Genomic DNA, 17501 nt, shown 5'->3' with positions numbered 1-17501 from the left:
TCTTAATCGGGCCCATGCTTGAGTTCTTAATCAGGTCCAAGCCCAAATGCCTAATTGGATCTGAGTGGGATGTGTGGGTTAAATAGTCCAACTAATATATGCAAATATAGTCTTTTTATTTTGTGATAGTCTAAATGAGAAATAGTCACTTATAAAATTTATAGCCGATCTCTTGAGAGACCGTCTTTTTGAGAGACGTCCCCCAGGCCCAACCCATTAAAGCTTATTTTATGAGGCGGCTTTAGCAGTTTTACTCTGAAAAGCGTCCATTATATTAGTTAAATAGGTAAAATAATATAAATTATAAGAATATAAGCTTTATATTTTTAAGTCATATCACCGAGAAATAGTCTCATACAAGAGTCGCTCAGTCAGTATTCTTTATAGTTATGTAGTGTGTTGTTACTTGTTAGTAGCGGTGAATACTGAATTTGATGTATATTGGGCTGCTTAATATATTGGGCCGAGACAATAATCTATCCAAACTATATTCTATGACCAATTGAGTCGATATGGGCTGAAAGCAGTTGGAAAGCAAAGGCAATAGCTCAGCCACTGCTTATGTGCAACCTAATCTTTTGCATCATCAATTCTTCCTCTTCTATATCCTGCTTAATAGTATTACTGATCGTCTTGGAGGGTTAGACGACGACAGATTCGTACTCTTACAAAAGAGATAAGGAGATTGTGGCAGACACATGACCTACAAATTAATACAAATGACTAAATGCACGCCTTAGGATAGAGAATCAGTAAGATAAGGTAAGCCATGTCAAATAGCAAGGCTAATTACATAAAGTAAAAGAAACAGAAATAACAATCATAAATCCACAAACAATAATTATAGCAAAGATAATTATCGATGGTATAGGACACGATTTTGAAGCCTCCTACTATTTTTGTTCCTAGTCAAATCTTCAAAGAGATGCAACTCGTTCATGCCATTTCTAATTTGTTTTTCTAGCTTTTCTTAGACGTATCATGACTACTCTTTCCATCAACTGTGATGTGTTTCTACTTTACTCACATGTGCATCAATGGTATTCCCTTATGGTATGTTTGGCAACTTGGAATTAATTTTTAAATGTTGAATCGGGCCAAATACTATGTTTGGCAAATCTTGAATTTGGAAATGTGGAATTGGGTCCATTCCATAAAATTCCAATAACAATGTAAAATGGGTCAAGTATCAAATTTTGCAAATTTCAAGTGTATAGGTGTCATTTATAATTCTTGAATTTGAATACCAAATTTAAATTCTTTATTTTCAAATGAATTTTATATTATCAAATACTACCAAAAATCCTTTTAATATGTTCAAACCATCTCAATCTACTTTCACTAGCAACCTCTAGCCTTTCACATAAATATGATTTAAATCTTATCCATCTTTATGTGTTCACCCCTAAACATTATTAGTGCTATACAAAGTTAAAGTTTATATCAAGGAGATCCTTTGCCCCATTATACCTTAATGTTCCTTAGAATACTTAGGTTAAGAATCATTTATTAAAATGATAATGTTTTCATATGGTCTGACTCTGATATGATTGCTACAAAGGCACGCCTTGGTAGATGTATTTGCCTCATCATGTGACAATCTTTGACATTTTCGTTTGTTGCCAAATTATGCATGCAACCCAATCGACTTTTTTCCCATTATTGATCAACAACATTATTATGCTTGATTATACACATACTTGAGGACCCTCTAATGACTAAGATGCTTTAAATCATTATAAAGTACCAAAAAGTTTTCTGAATATTTACATCATCATCACCATATTCAGTATATCTTGCTTATAAAAAACTATGGTCAGGATCTGAAAAGGGAAGAAAGACGGAAGCTCATACCCATAAAGAAGAGTGCGGTCAAAAGAGACGCTTGGTTTCTAAATATTTACATAACATTGAATAATTATGAGTGGGGGGTTTTGGACATATAAAAGGTCTTTGATCATACAAATAATACCATAAATTAGAAGGTTTAAATTTTTGTTTAGGCTAGCTCTCTTACTTTTTTTGTGCTTCAATCACATGTTTTTATGCCCCAACATTTCCAATAAAATTAATCAAACACAAATTATTTTGTGAGGTGGTTTCATTTTGTGATGTGGGTTAAAAAGTTCAATCAATACAAAATGTGATAACATAGACTCGTTGTTTAGAGGTTGTCTTATTGAGGGACGATATCTCATAAGCATAGTTGATAAGTGAAATAAACATGACTTCCAAAATAATCGTGTATATTCATTCCGAATCTGCACACATCAAAATCTATACTTTTAATTCATATACTATCCTCCTATTTGTAGCTATTATTGTTTCATTTGGTTTATTAATTTTATTCATCAACTGCTCTTAATTTATAATTTATTTTTAACCTATTAGTTAAAGAATAGTTTAGTAAAACATTGTTTGATTTGTTTCATTGTAAATTTTATTAATATCAACATTTTATAATTGATAAATTCTTTATTAAGACCGTCTCATCATGAAACGACTTAAAATAGGTTGGCCCAAAAACTAAAAGAGTTGGTTACCTTTTCAATGTCATTTTTATAATCACTAAAATTGCAGCAGTTTAATCTTTTGGGTTACTCATATGGCCCCGTCTCACTGTGAGACGGTATTATAGGAGAGTTGTTTATAATTTTAATTATATGCAAACTTAAGACAATTAAAATTGAATATGTGAATTTTCAAACGTGCAAAAATAAATAAAACAATGATAATGAATAAGAGGGAGGAGCAATTAATAATAATGTAGTTTAGAAGCCCCATTCTAAGTGATAATTAAATTTGCATTCTAGCAATGTAGTGTATGAGTTATGATATTGTAGCACTAAAATCTATTATGTATTAAATAATATTAATTACTCCTATATTATATCATCTATTCCAGAGTTAAGACTTGTCTTTCTTATTTAGAGAGCAAATACCATTTTTCTTAAGCCTAGCCCACTGCTTTCTTCGGCCTACACTGTAATTAAAAAATTATATTATATTATCTATTATGTATCAACTACATGAGGATTATCATCAGTCACTTGTTAATCAATGTAAATTAATTCTTGATATTTTTATTTTTTTTCTTTTTAATACTTAGTCATATGGGTTATGATTTATGAATATTCTTTGTGTGTGGTAAATAGAGGCGGAGTAAAAATTGACAGATTTTTTAAAAGTTTGTGCAATTTTAACTAACAAATTTGTACCTTTAAAAACTTAATATATCGTACAACGTAATTTAATATTAAGACCTTCAATTTTTTAGAATTCTGTGCGAATCAAATATATTGAACATGCTCAGAATCTCCCTACGTGACATAATAGTAAATAGCAATTTGATTTGTCAATTGAAGCGAATACCGAGCAAACACCGCTTTTTCATATAATGTCCTGTGTCCAATTTTCACGTAAAGTAATACTTCCTCCGTTCTATTATACTTTGATGTATTTTACTTTATTACGTAATCAAATGCGTTATTTTAATCATTTATATCTTGAAGATTTTTAGTTATTTTAATCATTTATATAACTAAAAATCTTAAAAATTCCATATTGCAAAAAATTACATAATTAGACGATTCATATAAGATCTTACTTGACTATATTTTTAGTAACATATAAACAACAATATATAAAATAAATTCAAATAATGAACAATATTAAATATAATTGTGTAGTGGCTATTTTGAACGGAAGAAGCAAGAAAAAACAGGTAGTTTGGATAAGGTTTTATTGGCTCTGAGCCTCTGACTAAAGCAAATCAAATGTGAGACAAAATTATTAGGCAATAGTGAAAACTAAGCAGTAAAGTTGTGAGGCAAAGTGATAGCCCGAGATGGAATAAAGTGGTTTTTGTATAACCCTTATATTGTTCCTTAACCAGTTAATCTTGCCTCAATTGGCTCCAACAATTTTAGCATCAAGACATTATATACGTAATGATGGTCATCAATTCAATATATATCCGGTATAATTTAGGGTTCAAGGGAGGAACTAGAAAGGTAGCACATATATCCATAACTTCTCTATAAAATGTACGTATTCAATTTATCTTTCAAATAGATAGAGTCCTACAAAGAAATCATAGATAGAGTCCTGCAAAGAAATTGTAGGTCGATGATAAAAGTTAAAATTTTTGCAAATTTATTTGTATTTTATTCGACTCAATGGACTTTTTAGTCACATCCTTCTTAATGGATATGGGTTGTCGCCTTTCTTTTTTCCTCAGAACCTGATTATAATTTCCTATGAGCGAAATATATTGAATATGATGATGATACTTTGGAGTATTGTAATATAGTGTAGTAGAACTTAACCTAATACTATTATATGAAAGTATAGTACTAAACTAAACATAAGTTCTATGTAGCCTATGTGGTTGAACATGCACTAACCTTACACTTACTCCCTTTGACCTAAGAAATTGTAGCACTTTCACTTTAGTTTATCCTTTAAATTTTACAAAATTTTTATTTTGGTATTTTGGTTGATGATTTTCTTTAATTTCTATATACATATCTTATTTTATTTTCTCTTAATTTAATCTTATTTATACAATTTAATCGTCCTTACTATTTTTAAAAAATACTATAATATCATACCTTTGCAATCAGTTCAGAAAAGGGGGATTATTTCTGAAGTTATTGCACTAATGTTTATGGAAGTATTTCATACGCAAGAAATTCTTATATCATGGATGAATTCGATCCCCTTAACATGTCTCAATCTACTCCTATCATCATCATTATTGATTGAAGGGATGTTGATCTTGTAGGAGTTTTTTTTCCCCAAGGCAAAGAAATTTTTTTCTTAAGAGTATGTTGTTTTCATCTTATAGAGGGAATGTTTGAGAAAGAAGAGAAAATTAAATTCAAGTTCCCCTAAAAAAGCGGTGTATATTTCAATTGAAATAAAAGGTAATTATCAAATTTGATTCTCAAGTTGATAATGAAATGTAAGTTATGTGAATGAAATTAATAGAATTAAAATACATGGATAAAATTTAAAAATTATGAATTATTGTTTAAAATAAAAATGATGCAAAATATATATAAGAAACAAAATAGCAAATGATGCTAAATAAGTTAGAGGAGTGAATGGTTCTACTATATGAATATAGAGTATATAACTTATGGTGCAGGTCGGCGAGTAAAGGCAGGAAAAACTTCTTCGGAGGATCAGTTTTGAGTCGGGGGACTCTTTGACCGCATCCTCCTTTATGGGTACGGGTTTCCTTTTCCTTCCCTCCCCAGACCTTGCTCATAGGTCCCTATGAGGTGGATACACTGGATATGATGATGATGATGATGTTAAATAAGTTAGAGGAGTGAATGGTTCTACCATATGACTATAGAGTATATAACATATCTTGAAGCCACACCGTTAGCTTAAGCTTTTGGTTGAGTAGGTTCTGTCAAGGAACCAACTCAACCAAAAGCCTAAGTTGATGGTGGAGGCTCCATGATAAGTTATATACTCTAATACAGCCCCTCAAACGAGAGCCATTGGACTACAAGCGGGGATGCGCACAGGCGCTGAATATTCAACTTTTAATGAAGCGTGGTTAAGATTTGAACCGATAATTTCTTGTCATGCTGACATTTAATACTATGTTAAGAAACTAATTCATTTGGTTAAAATGTTTTATTGACAATGACATGAAAGTTGCGTTGGAAAGTAATACAATCCAATTGGATTTTTTTGGTGGTTGCATAATTTGACCCCAATAAAGAAACAACTCTACTTAAGGAACAAGCTTAATACAAAATCATTTCATTAATTTTACTTAATTTTATTATATTTTAATTTATTCATGTGGTTGTAGATTTTTAGCAAGTACTTTGCTTCAACTGCAAAATTAGGACTATGATGTCAAACTTGTATCTTTTGTGCTGGACCTTATCTTATAGATTTATATATACTTCTATCAAATCATTAATTCAGTACCCATTTGTGGACAATCATTTTCACTTCAAAGTATGTTAATATTATTAAGAATTATATGCTCATGCATGTTTTTTTATGCTCGTTTCTAAAGTTAGTTTTGAAGTACAAGTGCCTAGGGCTCAACTCATGAAAAGACCTAAATTGAATAATTTTTAAAATTAAAAATTAGTATTTGCATAAGTGGCTTCTACTATGGGTCGAACTTGCAGCATTAGGTTTTTCAGTTTATCGCATAACTATTAAACTACATAATTGGTGTTTTGGTGAAAAAATAACCAAAACATTACTTATATAAAGGCTATTATTTTATTTTTTTGCCTAGGGCTCAAAAATTATTAGGATCGAAAATAATGTTTTCTTACTGTTTTACTTTTTATGAAGAGTTGAGTTCGATTACTTTTACTTAATTTTAAAATTGATAATTGAATCATTTCATTAATTTTACATAATTTTATATATTATAATATTAACCTATCATATAGAAGTACTTAAAAAAAGTAAACACGAGATGTATAGTAATTTTGTTTGATAAATGATATTGCATCAACGTGGCAAAGCAGATACTCCCTCTATTCATCTATAACTTATACTATAAGTATAACTTGGTGATCAACCTAAGATAAAGAAAGAAAAGGAGATGTTTTATGGGAGAGTGAGAAAATTGGTGGACGAGATAAAAAAGATAAATTTAATATATGAATAATGATTATGAAGCGAAACTCGGAGTATAAAGATTCAACAATGTTCATTTGATCTAATATTTAAGAATTGGAAAGTTAAATTTTAACGAATATAAACCTTAATCTTAAGAATAAGATCCATTTAAACTTTAGACCCATTAGACTCAAAGGGTTCAGATTTAAGTTCAAAACCTTCAAACTATAATTAATGAATTTGAATTTAGATCTGATTTGAATCAAGTAGATCTAATACATGATTATCCTAAAATACAAGTGTCTCCTGTTTCAATATTAGGTTAACTCATTACAAGTGTTTCACTTTATGCTCAAGGTGCACGACTCTTTGAGCACCACTGAGGCACCTCAACTTGAATTTTTATCCACCAACTTATAATATATTATTTAAAATATGTGAAAAAAAATAAACATTGATACAAAAATGCATTAATTATATATCTAATACTCCCTTTGTTTTTATTTGTTTCTCGTTTAATTTTTTGCATATTCCAATGCAAACTTAAAAGTCAAATAATTTTAATTGTGAGTTTATTATAAAAATTTTTAAAAAATAATATATAGAAAATATATATTGAAACGAATCTATGAAAATCCCATATAAATATACTTTTTCATATAGATCAATGAAAAATCATAATTAAAATTTAACATTTAAATTCGTAAATATTAGGAGTATTTTTAAGAAGAATATATAAAAACGAAAGGAATATCAAACATATGAAAAAGAAAACGTTTAGTTTTGGAAGGATATGTAAAGACACTCTAATTTGTCAATCTTATTAGGAAGAAGGTTGGAGGATGTGGAAGCAAATTGGACTACTCCATACTCCATAGTAAATTTGAAAATATGGATTATCTCTTATTCCATGTGTCGACTAAACTCTAATGTTTCATATTATCCCATCATTATGCTGTATCTTGATCCACACTTATTCATTAATAAAATCATTAGTAAAATCAAATGATTGATTTGAAATAGGTGACATATACCCATAAAGGAGAGCGCGGCCAAAGGAGTCCCTCGGTTCGAGGAAGATAACGCGACGTGATTACACGTGAAAGATAACATAGAGGCCTATAAAAGGTAGAACCACTACAAAATGAAAAAAAAAGAACTAATAGAAAAGAAACGATACAAGCAAGAGGTTAAGGACATTAAAAGGTAAACTAAGAAAACATCAGTAATCTAAGACATGGATATGGTGTCTCCAACTGCTCCTATCCCTAGTCAGGTCCGCAGAAAAGGCTTAACTCATGCGAATCAACTTTTATTTGCTCATCCCAAGTTTTCCTGGGTCTTCCTCGACTCCTCAGTTTGCAAGCAACATAATCTTATTTTATTTTATAGTAATTCAACCATTCGCCTTAGTTTGGTATCATCAAAGTTTATTGATATGCTGTATTAAAGGCAAATATTGAATTATAAAAAATTGAATTTATTCACAACGAATAGCTGAAATTGGATTATTAATATCAATTTAACTTAATACATATTACAATATACCAAATTCAATAGAAAAATTAAACTACCTCCACTCAAAAATGGATTATCAAACAATTAAAGTTTCCTTTAAATAGTTTTCATTAATAATTTTGAATCTTGATTGTTAAAGAGTAGTAAATCCCATGTTTAGAGCATATAGCTGGTGAAGGCTGAAGACCCGTCGAATCGTCCACGTTTAGGTTCATGTAGTACACGTAATTGACAGTTAGATATAAGCTTAAATTTAGACAATTAAAAGGCTTTACTAGTCCATTTCTGATTTCACCATAAATTTGGCCTATATACAAATTAGTGAAAAAAATTAGAAAAACCGGTAAATTGGTATTTTACAGAAAAATAATAGATAAGATAAAACAAAAATTTTATTCTAAGCATACAATTTTTTTAAAAAAGCATATTTCATAGCTAAAAACAAAAATTTAGTAAATATAATGACATAAACCAAAAAGAAAAGTGGGTTAAATTTCGTCAAGCCAAAGAGATCCTAGCAAGTATTCTCTCAGTCCTATTAGAATTGAATCAAAGTGAAAGTGAAAGTTTTTTAAGAGAAAAAATAGGATAATGGTAATAAATGAAGAGAGAATAAATTAATTAAATGAAATTAAGAAAGTTATAATGTAATGATGAAATTAAAAGAAAATAATAGGTCATTATCCAAAAATAAAATTAATACAAATTAAGTATGACAGATCAAAATAATAAATAATGTAAAACAAGTCTCACACGAAAAGAATCTTGGTGCATCTCTTCCCATGTGCTCTCCAAGCTCTCTTCTCAACTTCTACTTATCAAGTCTTTTATCCCTTTTATATATTTGTTAGTAATTTTAGATGACACATCACAAAATTTAAATTGGTTATTATATTGAAAATAATATGATATGGACTTAAATGCAAAAATAAATTATTGATTATGTCATATTTAAATTCAAATAAGGGATAAACAAATGCTAATATTAATAATCAAACAAGATTAATGAGTTAAGCAAGCTACAATTAGTAAGGATGATGTTTCATATTGTGGAGTTTATCTCCTTGTTTTAAGCTTACAAGACAACTATACTGTCCTGTTCATCACTTTTTTGTTTAGTATTTCTAATGTACAATAAATTAATGTAATGACAATAACATACCATATAAAAAATTAGTTCAAAGATTCTTGCTTAATGGAATCCCATTCACTCAATTATACATACTTCTTTAGTCCTGAAATACTTCCTACATTATATTATTAGCACTATTTATTATTTAAGTTTATTTTATATATTACAACTGATATTTAAGAAAAAATATAGTCAAGCGAGATCTTGTTTCTAGTCGCATACTTTCATAATATTAACTTTTTATAATTTTTAGATGTACATGATTTAATATCTAAATGATCAAAATAACATATTAAATAGCGTAAAAGGTCAAATATAGTAAATATAATACAACGGACAAAGTATAAGAAGTAGGGAAGCCACATGGGTTGGGTAAAGTCCTGCACCACGTCTTATTTTCTGTTATATATTGCTAGTTTGGTAATTTATATAAAATTGAGTTTTATGCATGTAAAACCAAATAAGAAAAGAACAAAATTAATGCATTTGGATGATAAAAAAAGGTGTTGCAAGTCTGTCTAAGTCAAAAAGATTAATACATTGGATGTTGAGCAACATAGGTTCTTAATTCTCTGTACAGTGTGTTGCAACTCTCTTATATTTATTGAACTTTAAACAATATTTACTGAAAACGAATTATATTTACTAAAGTCAATCATTGTGGGACATAGTATTCATTTATTCCTATAAGACAAAAGGAATAAATGAAAAACTTTGGCCTCACTGATCAAACAAGTCCGAGTATTAACTCCTCAAGCTAATAACAATTGTGCACTAGGGTAAGGTCGAGTTTGCTAGACACACATCTAGGCATTGAAAAAGGTCCTCAGAAAATCGCTCTGGACCATCATAATCCTTGTTACTTGTAGAGAAAGTGTCATCAAGATAATCTCATTACAAGAAAGGTGAGATAAAAAAATTAGATCTCAAACCAATACAATCTCTTTTGAAACAAACCATTCTGCTAGTGCTAACTCAAATTTAGCAACTTAATCAATTCTATCCAGTCATCCTAGACAGGAACACCATAAAATTATTTCATATTATATATAAAAGCTCACGATAATAATTATTTTAAGTTTAATAAGTTTATATACGAATCATAATTATCCAGGTTGAACTATGGTCCAAATTTAGAGGTCAATTGTTTTAATGTGCATTTTTCCGATTAATTAGATAAACAAGTTAATTATTTATCGTAATGTTAAGAATAACTAACAAGATAAATTATATATGTGGATAAAAATTAATTGGATAGTGTGGCTAATTTTTAAATATACTTTCTCCGTTCTGAAATAGTCATTATATAATGATTTTTGACACTATTTATTGTTCAAGTTTATTTTATATATTGCGGATAATGTGTAAAAAAAAATATAGTCAAGAGAGATCTTGTTTGAATCGTCCAATCGCATACTTTTATAATATTAAATTTTTATTAATTTTTAAATGTTTATAGTTCAATATATAATTGATCAAAATAAAATATTAGATTGCCTAAATAGTCAAGTGTATCGAGTAGTGAAACGAAGGAAGTAACAAGCGAATAGAGTATTGTCTCAATTGGAGAGCATTAACCACTATTCAAAGAAAGGTCATGAGTTTGATTCTCTTTTATTTCTTATTTTACTTAGATCAGTCTCACTTTATCTAATTTACTAGTTTGTAATAAAAAATTATTATTATTATTATTATTGTTATATAGCAAGTTTAATAAATAGAGATTTACTATTAGTTTGAGTTTATGATTAATAATAAAAGTATTTTAATTTTTAGCCAAATATGTTCAGATATTTTGAATTGTAAAAATGATGGATGTTTGAATCAAAACCGTAAAAGAAAAGATTTGGCTGGGAGCACTTCAGACACTTGCTAGCTTGCTGCTCATCCTCCCACAAAGATATCAATCCATATAAAATTCGACTTCGTCCCACAAAATCAGACACTTTCGCAGCATCCTATCTCTACCCACTTACCTTGATTGGCCCCAGTTTTAAAATTTATTTTTTGGGATATATATATATATATATATATATATATATATATATATATATATATATATATATATATATATATATATATATATATATATATATATATATATATATATATATATATATATATATATATATATATATATATATATATATATATATATATATATATATATATATATATATATATATATATATATATATATATGGGAGGAATTTATTGAGAAAGGGTTGAAAATGAGAAGGATAAAAAGGACTTTACACCCTTGATTTCACTAAAATAAAAAAAATCTATGGTCGCGATTGAGCCAAAAACTCATAATTGTAAAAGCAACTATGTTATACAGAAAAGTAACTATGAAATAATTTTTAAAATGTTCTTAATTCATAATATAGTATCCTTTTTTGTATATATAGTAACCGAATAAAATCAAACAAAAATTTTTCTCAAAAAATTTGAATTATAACTTGTAACTTTGCAAATTGTTGTTCTTGTACAAACAAATAAAGGAGGGGTAGTATTTATCATATGCTTTCTCTGCCTCATTAAAATAGTACTAATTTGACTTTAAAAACTGTCATTTAATTGAGTTAAATGATACAGTTTTAATGAGACAAAAGGTGAATTTTTTTTTTTTTCTAAAAAAAAAGCTTTAGTTTTTTAGTTAGTTAAATGGTCAAAAAAGATAATTATTTTTCAATTCAATTAAAAACCTGATTTTAAGTTTTTTTTTTCATTTACTTTTAGTTTTTTTATCTTTTTTCCTTAAAAAAACAATCAACACCTAAATTCATTAAGGAGGAACACTTTCCATGAACTTCTTGGGTTCACGCAAATAGCATAAGGCTATGGTAATTTCCCTTATCTATATGGGCCTACTCATCTCATTGCCTCCTCCTATATTTTCCCTTCATCTACATTCCATGTTCCTCCCTTTCCCTTTCTCATTTTTTGTACATATGCAATGAAACTTTTGGCTTCAACTTCCGCCTTCATCAAACTCATGTGTTTACAATTTACATAAAAATCATTCTACAACTTTTATTAAGAAATTAAAATTTTTATTTTTTTGTCTCTTTAATAACGCAATAGTTAATAATTACCCAAAATAGAAATATTACATATGTGTTTCAACCAAAATAAATTCTCCAATTAATTTCATAATTTATCTTAAATTAAGTCATATAGAACAAAATATTATTATAAATAAGTTCATTTTGATAATTACAAAGAAAAAACAATAAACAATTGATCAAATTTTTTAAGTGTACTTCCTCTATTTTTTTTTACTTGCATCTTACACGCCCCAATGCACTAATTTAATTGTTATATTTCTAATTATACACATCAAAAAAATTATAGAAAGTAAATATTAATAAAATTCACATTGAGACGATTCTAACAAGATCCCACACGAGTATGTTTTAACCTATAGATTAACAACAATATGAAAATTAAGTGACATTAATGAGTAGTGTTAAATTGTCCTTAGGTGCAATTAAAAGAAAAACAGAGGAAGTATAAACCTCAACCATCATATTAAACTTTTGGTTGTGTTGGTTTCTTAATATGGTATCAGAAGCCAGTGTGACAAAATGTAACGAATTGAATTTCAATCACTCCTCATTTAAAGTGGAATATTTTACGTCACGTATGAGGAGAGTTTGTGTTGCATCGCACTTCTAGCCCAAATGGGCTCTCGTGTGAGTGGACATGTTAAAGTATACAACATATCTTAAGGCCTCAACCATCAACTAAAAGTTTTAGTTAGTTGGTTTGCTGACACGATAACACAACCTAAGCTTAAGCTCTTATGGTTGAGACCCTAAAATATGTTATAAACTCTAATAAAATTAAATTTAAAATATAAGAATAGGGTTTTCTAGTGAAAAGATTGTTTTAGAATTTACTTTGAATTTAAAATTCAAAATACAATTTTTTTAAAAAAACACTACTTCCTATTCAACCTAATTGTCCTATTTTTTTGGACACTATTAACTTAACTCTTAATTTGTATTTTACTCTTAATTTATAAGTTAAAATATAATCACGTGGGATCTTGTCTCGACAAGTGTGAAAAATCAAATGGAATAGTAAGACAGAATAGGAGGACGTGATAACTAAATTTAAGCATAAAGTCAACACATAGAGCGTGTTTAATTTTCAAATAGAGAAAAAAACTATGAAAACGAAAAGGCATAATAGAGAACAATTCAAGCAACTTCAGAAAAGCTTATTCACAGGAATGTCCCAAAATAATTGAATTTGATAGCCAGTCCTAGTAAACTCTCACTTATGGCCCACTTATTAATATCATAAATCTCAACAATAATAAAAAAAATAATTCATGCATCCACCCATATATCATTGATTGAAAAATTGTTGCATGATTAACTGCATTAGCTCCACCAATCATTCTAAGCCCCCATTAAAATTTAGGTCTTACCATGATTTATGGCAACTATTGTGCTTCAAGAATTCCCAAATCATGAATATTGGTCATAGCCTAATAGGAGTTATACTATTACCTACAATATCATTTTGGGTAATTTTGAGCATAATTAATGAATTCAACTTGATAAACTTGTGATCATGTCATAATCATCATTATATCTAATAATATTTTAGTTTAAGTGGTTGAAGCTACATTATAATTAAGGTCTGAAAAAGATTAAAAAATACTATTATTATCAAAATGGATAAGGTTTTAGTATGATATAACTCTAAAGTCCGAGAAAAAGTTACATGCAAATTAAAACAAAACATAATAAAAAATTAAAAAAATACATAATAAAAAGTATACATTAAAAAGCATTTAACGAGATATCACATGAATATATTATCTTTTAAATACTTTTCAAGTAATTCACTTATTATTACAATTAATTTGACAAATATTTTATGTATTTTAGGACATATATAGTGACTTAAGAAACAAAAAACGGTAAATATTATCATTTATCATAAGATGATGCAATAATTAAAAAACATGAAGATTATAAGGTAAATATTATCATTCATTATTCAACTATAAACCCCAACACCAAGGGGATCATATTACATCAAATTATCAAAACCTAATTATTGGGCTTTTTTTTCATCATTTTCTTACAAAAACCACAATTGCCAAAACCCCCCAAAAATCATATTTTTATCACCATCACCACTATTGAAAAAGGGGTAAAACTAACAAAATCCACCTTTTCCATTCCAAATAAACCTCTAATATGTTATCTAACATCATTAAACACCTAAATCACTATTACAAATATAAATTGCTTAATTAGCATACTATTAAATTGACTAAAATACCCTCAAACTTTATTGCATTACATCAATGAAGATTTTTAAAACTTGGTAATATTTCTTCCTTCTTTTTCAAATTTCCCCTTTCTAAAGCAAGCAAAAGCTTGTGCCACCAAAAGCTGCTGCATATCTTCTTTCAATAAACACTAGGAAAATTAATATTAGTAATTATAAAAATTAAAAACACAACTTCTCTTTTATTTTTATCATTCCCAATTTCCCACTACTTTACCAATTAACTTCATCTTCCTTAATTTTATTTTTGCATTTTTTAAAACCTTTTTTCTCCTTTTTTTTTCCTTTTTCAATTTCAATATAATGTTATACCCAGTAACAAACATGATCCACCCATAAATCTACTCCTATCTCCTTCATCAAAACAAGCACTAGGTGAGAGAAAATAACCTCCATAAATAGATTAGTAAGTCCAATCACTTGGTAGACTGATTTCATGTGTCACCATTTCATTCTTCAATAAATTCTTCTTTTGTCGTTCCAGTAATGCGTTTCTTCTTGCCATTAAAATCTCTGTCAATTCAAACAGTATTAAGTAATCTTGACCCAGAAAGAATTAATCAAATAATTACTGAAATTAAGAGCTTAAATAAGTAATTACCGTGTTCAGACAACATTCCGGTACCATATCGTGAATTGTGTTTCGATTGAAACTCATTCTTCATTTTAATTTCTTCGTAATTCATGTTCAAAACTTCAACAACTCTTGCTGGATGAATCACTGAAATTAATTATTTAAAACTCAAATTAGTTTGAATTTGAGCATAGAAGTTGCTAGAGATCTGGATACATGGTGATTTTTTAGACTAAGACAAAGACCAACAAAGGAGAAAGGACTAAGACACAAGAGAACAACGCAGAAAGAATGAACAGATATTCAACATACCACTTGCTTTCTTGCGTGGTTCAGGCTGTTGATGAGTTGGTGTGGTCCCCACCCTTCTAGGAAGAAAAACTCCGGTTCCTGTTGACTGTCTCTTGATTCCGGGTATCCCAGGCCCGTTAAGGTAGCTTGACCTCATTCCTGAACCATTACTTGGTTGACGGTGGTGGTGATGGTGGTTAGGCCTCAAAGGAGGCCATGCAGATTGTGGGAGCCCAAGTGGAGCGCTCCTTTGCTGATTATGGTTATGGCTGTGATGTTGACAGTAAAACCTTCCATTACTCTGCCTCTTCAATTGTTCATGCTGTACTTAACCAAAAAATTCAAAATTAAAACACAAGCAGAAATTCAAATAAGACCGTTAAAGTTCAAATTAGTTTAAATTATACCTGAGGAAAATCATAAAAAGAGTTATGGTTGTGGTGATGAGATTTGGCTGAGAAAGGAATGTTCTGTGGGGCCCTCATAATGCCTCGATTTTGGTTTTGTTGTTTCATTTGAGCAGCAAGAGCGTTCATTTTAAGACGAGCAACTTGACCAGCAGCTTCAAATAGAAGCTCCCAAGCGGCGTCGTTTTTAGCAGGAGGTGTTAGCGGTGGTGACGGAACTTGAGAAGGTCCGTTTGGACTTCCGTTGCTCGAAAACCCGCTTCGTGATGTCCATGGTCCGAACCCGGTTAATGTTGATTGTGGAGAAGTTGAGAACATCCATGGCTTCTGCTTCAAAACAAAAAGACAAACAAATTTTAATTAATAATTTTCAGATCTACAATTTTCATTACCAACAGACGGAAAGATGATGGGCAAGTACCTGAACGTTGTGTGACTCATCAGAAGAGTAATTAAGAGAAGATTGAGCGAGGTGGCGAGTTAACTCAGCCATGAACTCATCATCATTTTTGATGTTACTATCATTACTATCACCGAGTTCAGTCTCAGTCGAACTCACCGGCGAGTCAAGCGACGAGTGAAGGTTAAACCCGGCAAGCGAGTTATCAAACAAGTCGAAGTCATTTCTAATTGTATCTCTCTTTAAGCACACCTCGTCGGCGAGAAAATCGTCGTCGGTGAGAAAATGAGACGGAAGCCAAAACGCAGCGTTTTCAGAATTCAAAGCTTCAGCCATAGCTGTAGTAGGAAGTCGCAACAACAGCCAACAGGGTAGCAGTAAGCTTTATCGAGTGTAGAGTAGTGAAAATGGAAGAGAGAGAAAGAAGAGAGAGAGGGAAAGAATAGTTATGAATGGATGTGTTTGCTGCGTGAAGAAAATTAAATTATAAAGGGGAAAGGAGAGAAAGAAGGTCTGTAGGTCATGAAATAGCAGGCTGAGGGACCCACTGGAGGTCTGGGGGGAAGAAAACAGCAAAAAGCAGAGAGGGAGGGAAAAAGATATGTGGGCTGTGGGGAGGTGAGAATGTTGAAGACAAGCTGCTTTATTACTGTTTCTGGGACGGGGGATATGTGAGGACATTACATTTTTATTTTATTTCAATTTTTTTAATTATTTAAATTTAAATTTAAATTTAATATTTTATTTTTTTCGTTTCATTATACTTGTTATATTTGACTTTTTAAGCAATTTAATATGTTATTTTGATTATTTATATATTAAATTATACATATCTAAAAGTATTAAAATCTTAATATTATAAAAGTATGCGATTAGACGATTCAAAAAAGATACTTCTTGACTATATTTTTTCTTACGCATTAGTTGTAATATTTAAAATAATTTTGAACGATGAATAGTGTCAAAAACTCTTATCTATCGAGTAAGTATTTCAAAACGGAGGAAGTATTTAGTTTGGGCACATTTACCAATGTACTAATACTATGTACCTTAATATTTTTAATTTTACGTAATTAAAAATTATAAAATTTAGTTGTTAATAAATATTATGTTGGATGAATCAAACAAGATCTTATTAGATTATGTTTTAACTTATAAATAAAAAATTAAATAATATTTTAACTTATAAATAAAAAATTAAATACCAATTATAAATGAATGATAAATAGGGTCTAAAAACCAAATGAGGCA

The 17501-nt window shown here is 29.3% G+C and overlaps 1 protein-coding gene across 1 annotated transcript; it reads right to left on the bottom strand.

Annotated features, from left to right (window-relative positions):
* Positions 1-14256: 14256 nt before the first annotated feature.
* LOC130802979 (uncharacterized) lies at positions 14257-16907 on the bottom strand. The gene is made up of 5 exons (XM_057667119.1): positions 16272-16907; positions 15851-16177; positions 15465-15765; positions 15180-15299; positions 14257-15091 (listed from the first exon to the last, which is right to left on the bottom strand). Exons 1-5 carry the CDS (start codon positions 16584-16586, stop codon positions 14982-14984), a joined length of 1173 nt encoding a protein of 390 aa, XP_057523102.1. The 5' UTR covers positions 16587-16907; the 3' UTR covers positions 14257-14981.
* Between the last annotated feature and the right edge of the window lie 594 nt (positions 16908-17501).

This window comes from Amaranthus tricolor, chromosome 16 (assembly GCF_026212465.1).
Source record: "Amaranthus tricolor cultivar Red isolate AtriRed21 chromosome 16, ASM2621246v1, whole genome shotgun sequence".
NCBI lineage: Eukaryota > Viridiplantae > Streptophyta > Magnoliopsida > Caryophyllales > Amaranthaceae > Amaranthus > Amaranthus tricolor.
The sequence above is the reverse complement of the archived record's forward strand: the minus strand, read 5'-3'. Positions and strand labels throughout refer to the sequence as shown.

Excerpts from the sequence above, each read along its gene's own strand:
- LOC130802979 (XM_057667119.1), bottom strand. The coding sequence starts at position 16,586 with ATGGCTGAAGCTTTGAATTCTGAAAACGCTGCGTTTTGGCTTCCGTCT. Across the intron at positions 16,178-16,271 it reads ATGAGTCACACAACGTTCAG|AAGCCATGGATGTTCTCAAC; the intron begins GTACTTGCCCAT and ends GTTTTGAAGCAG. Across the intron at positions 15,300-15,464 it reads ACCACGCAAGAAAGCAAGTG|TGATTCATCCAGCAAGAGTT; the intron begins GTATGTTGAATA and ends AATTAATTTCAG.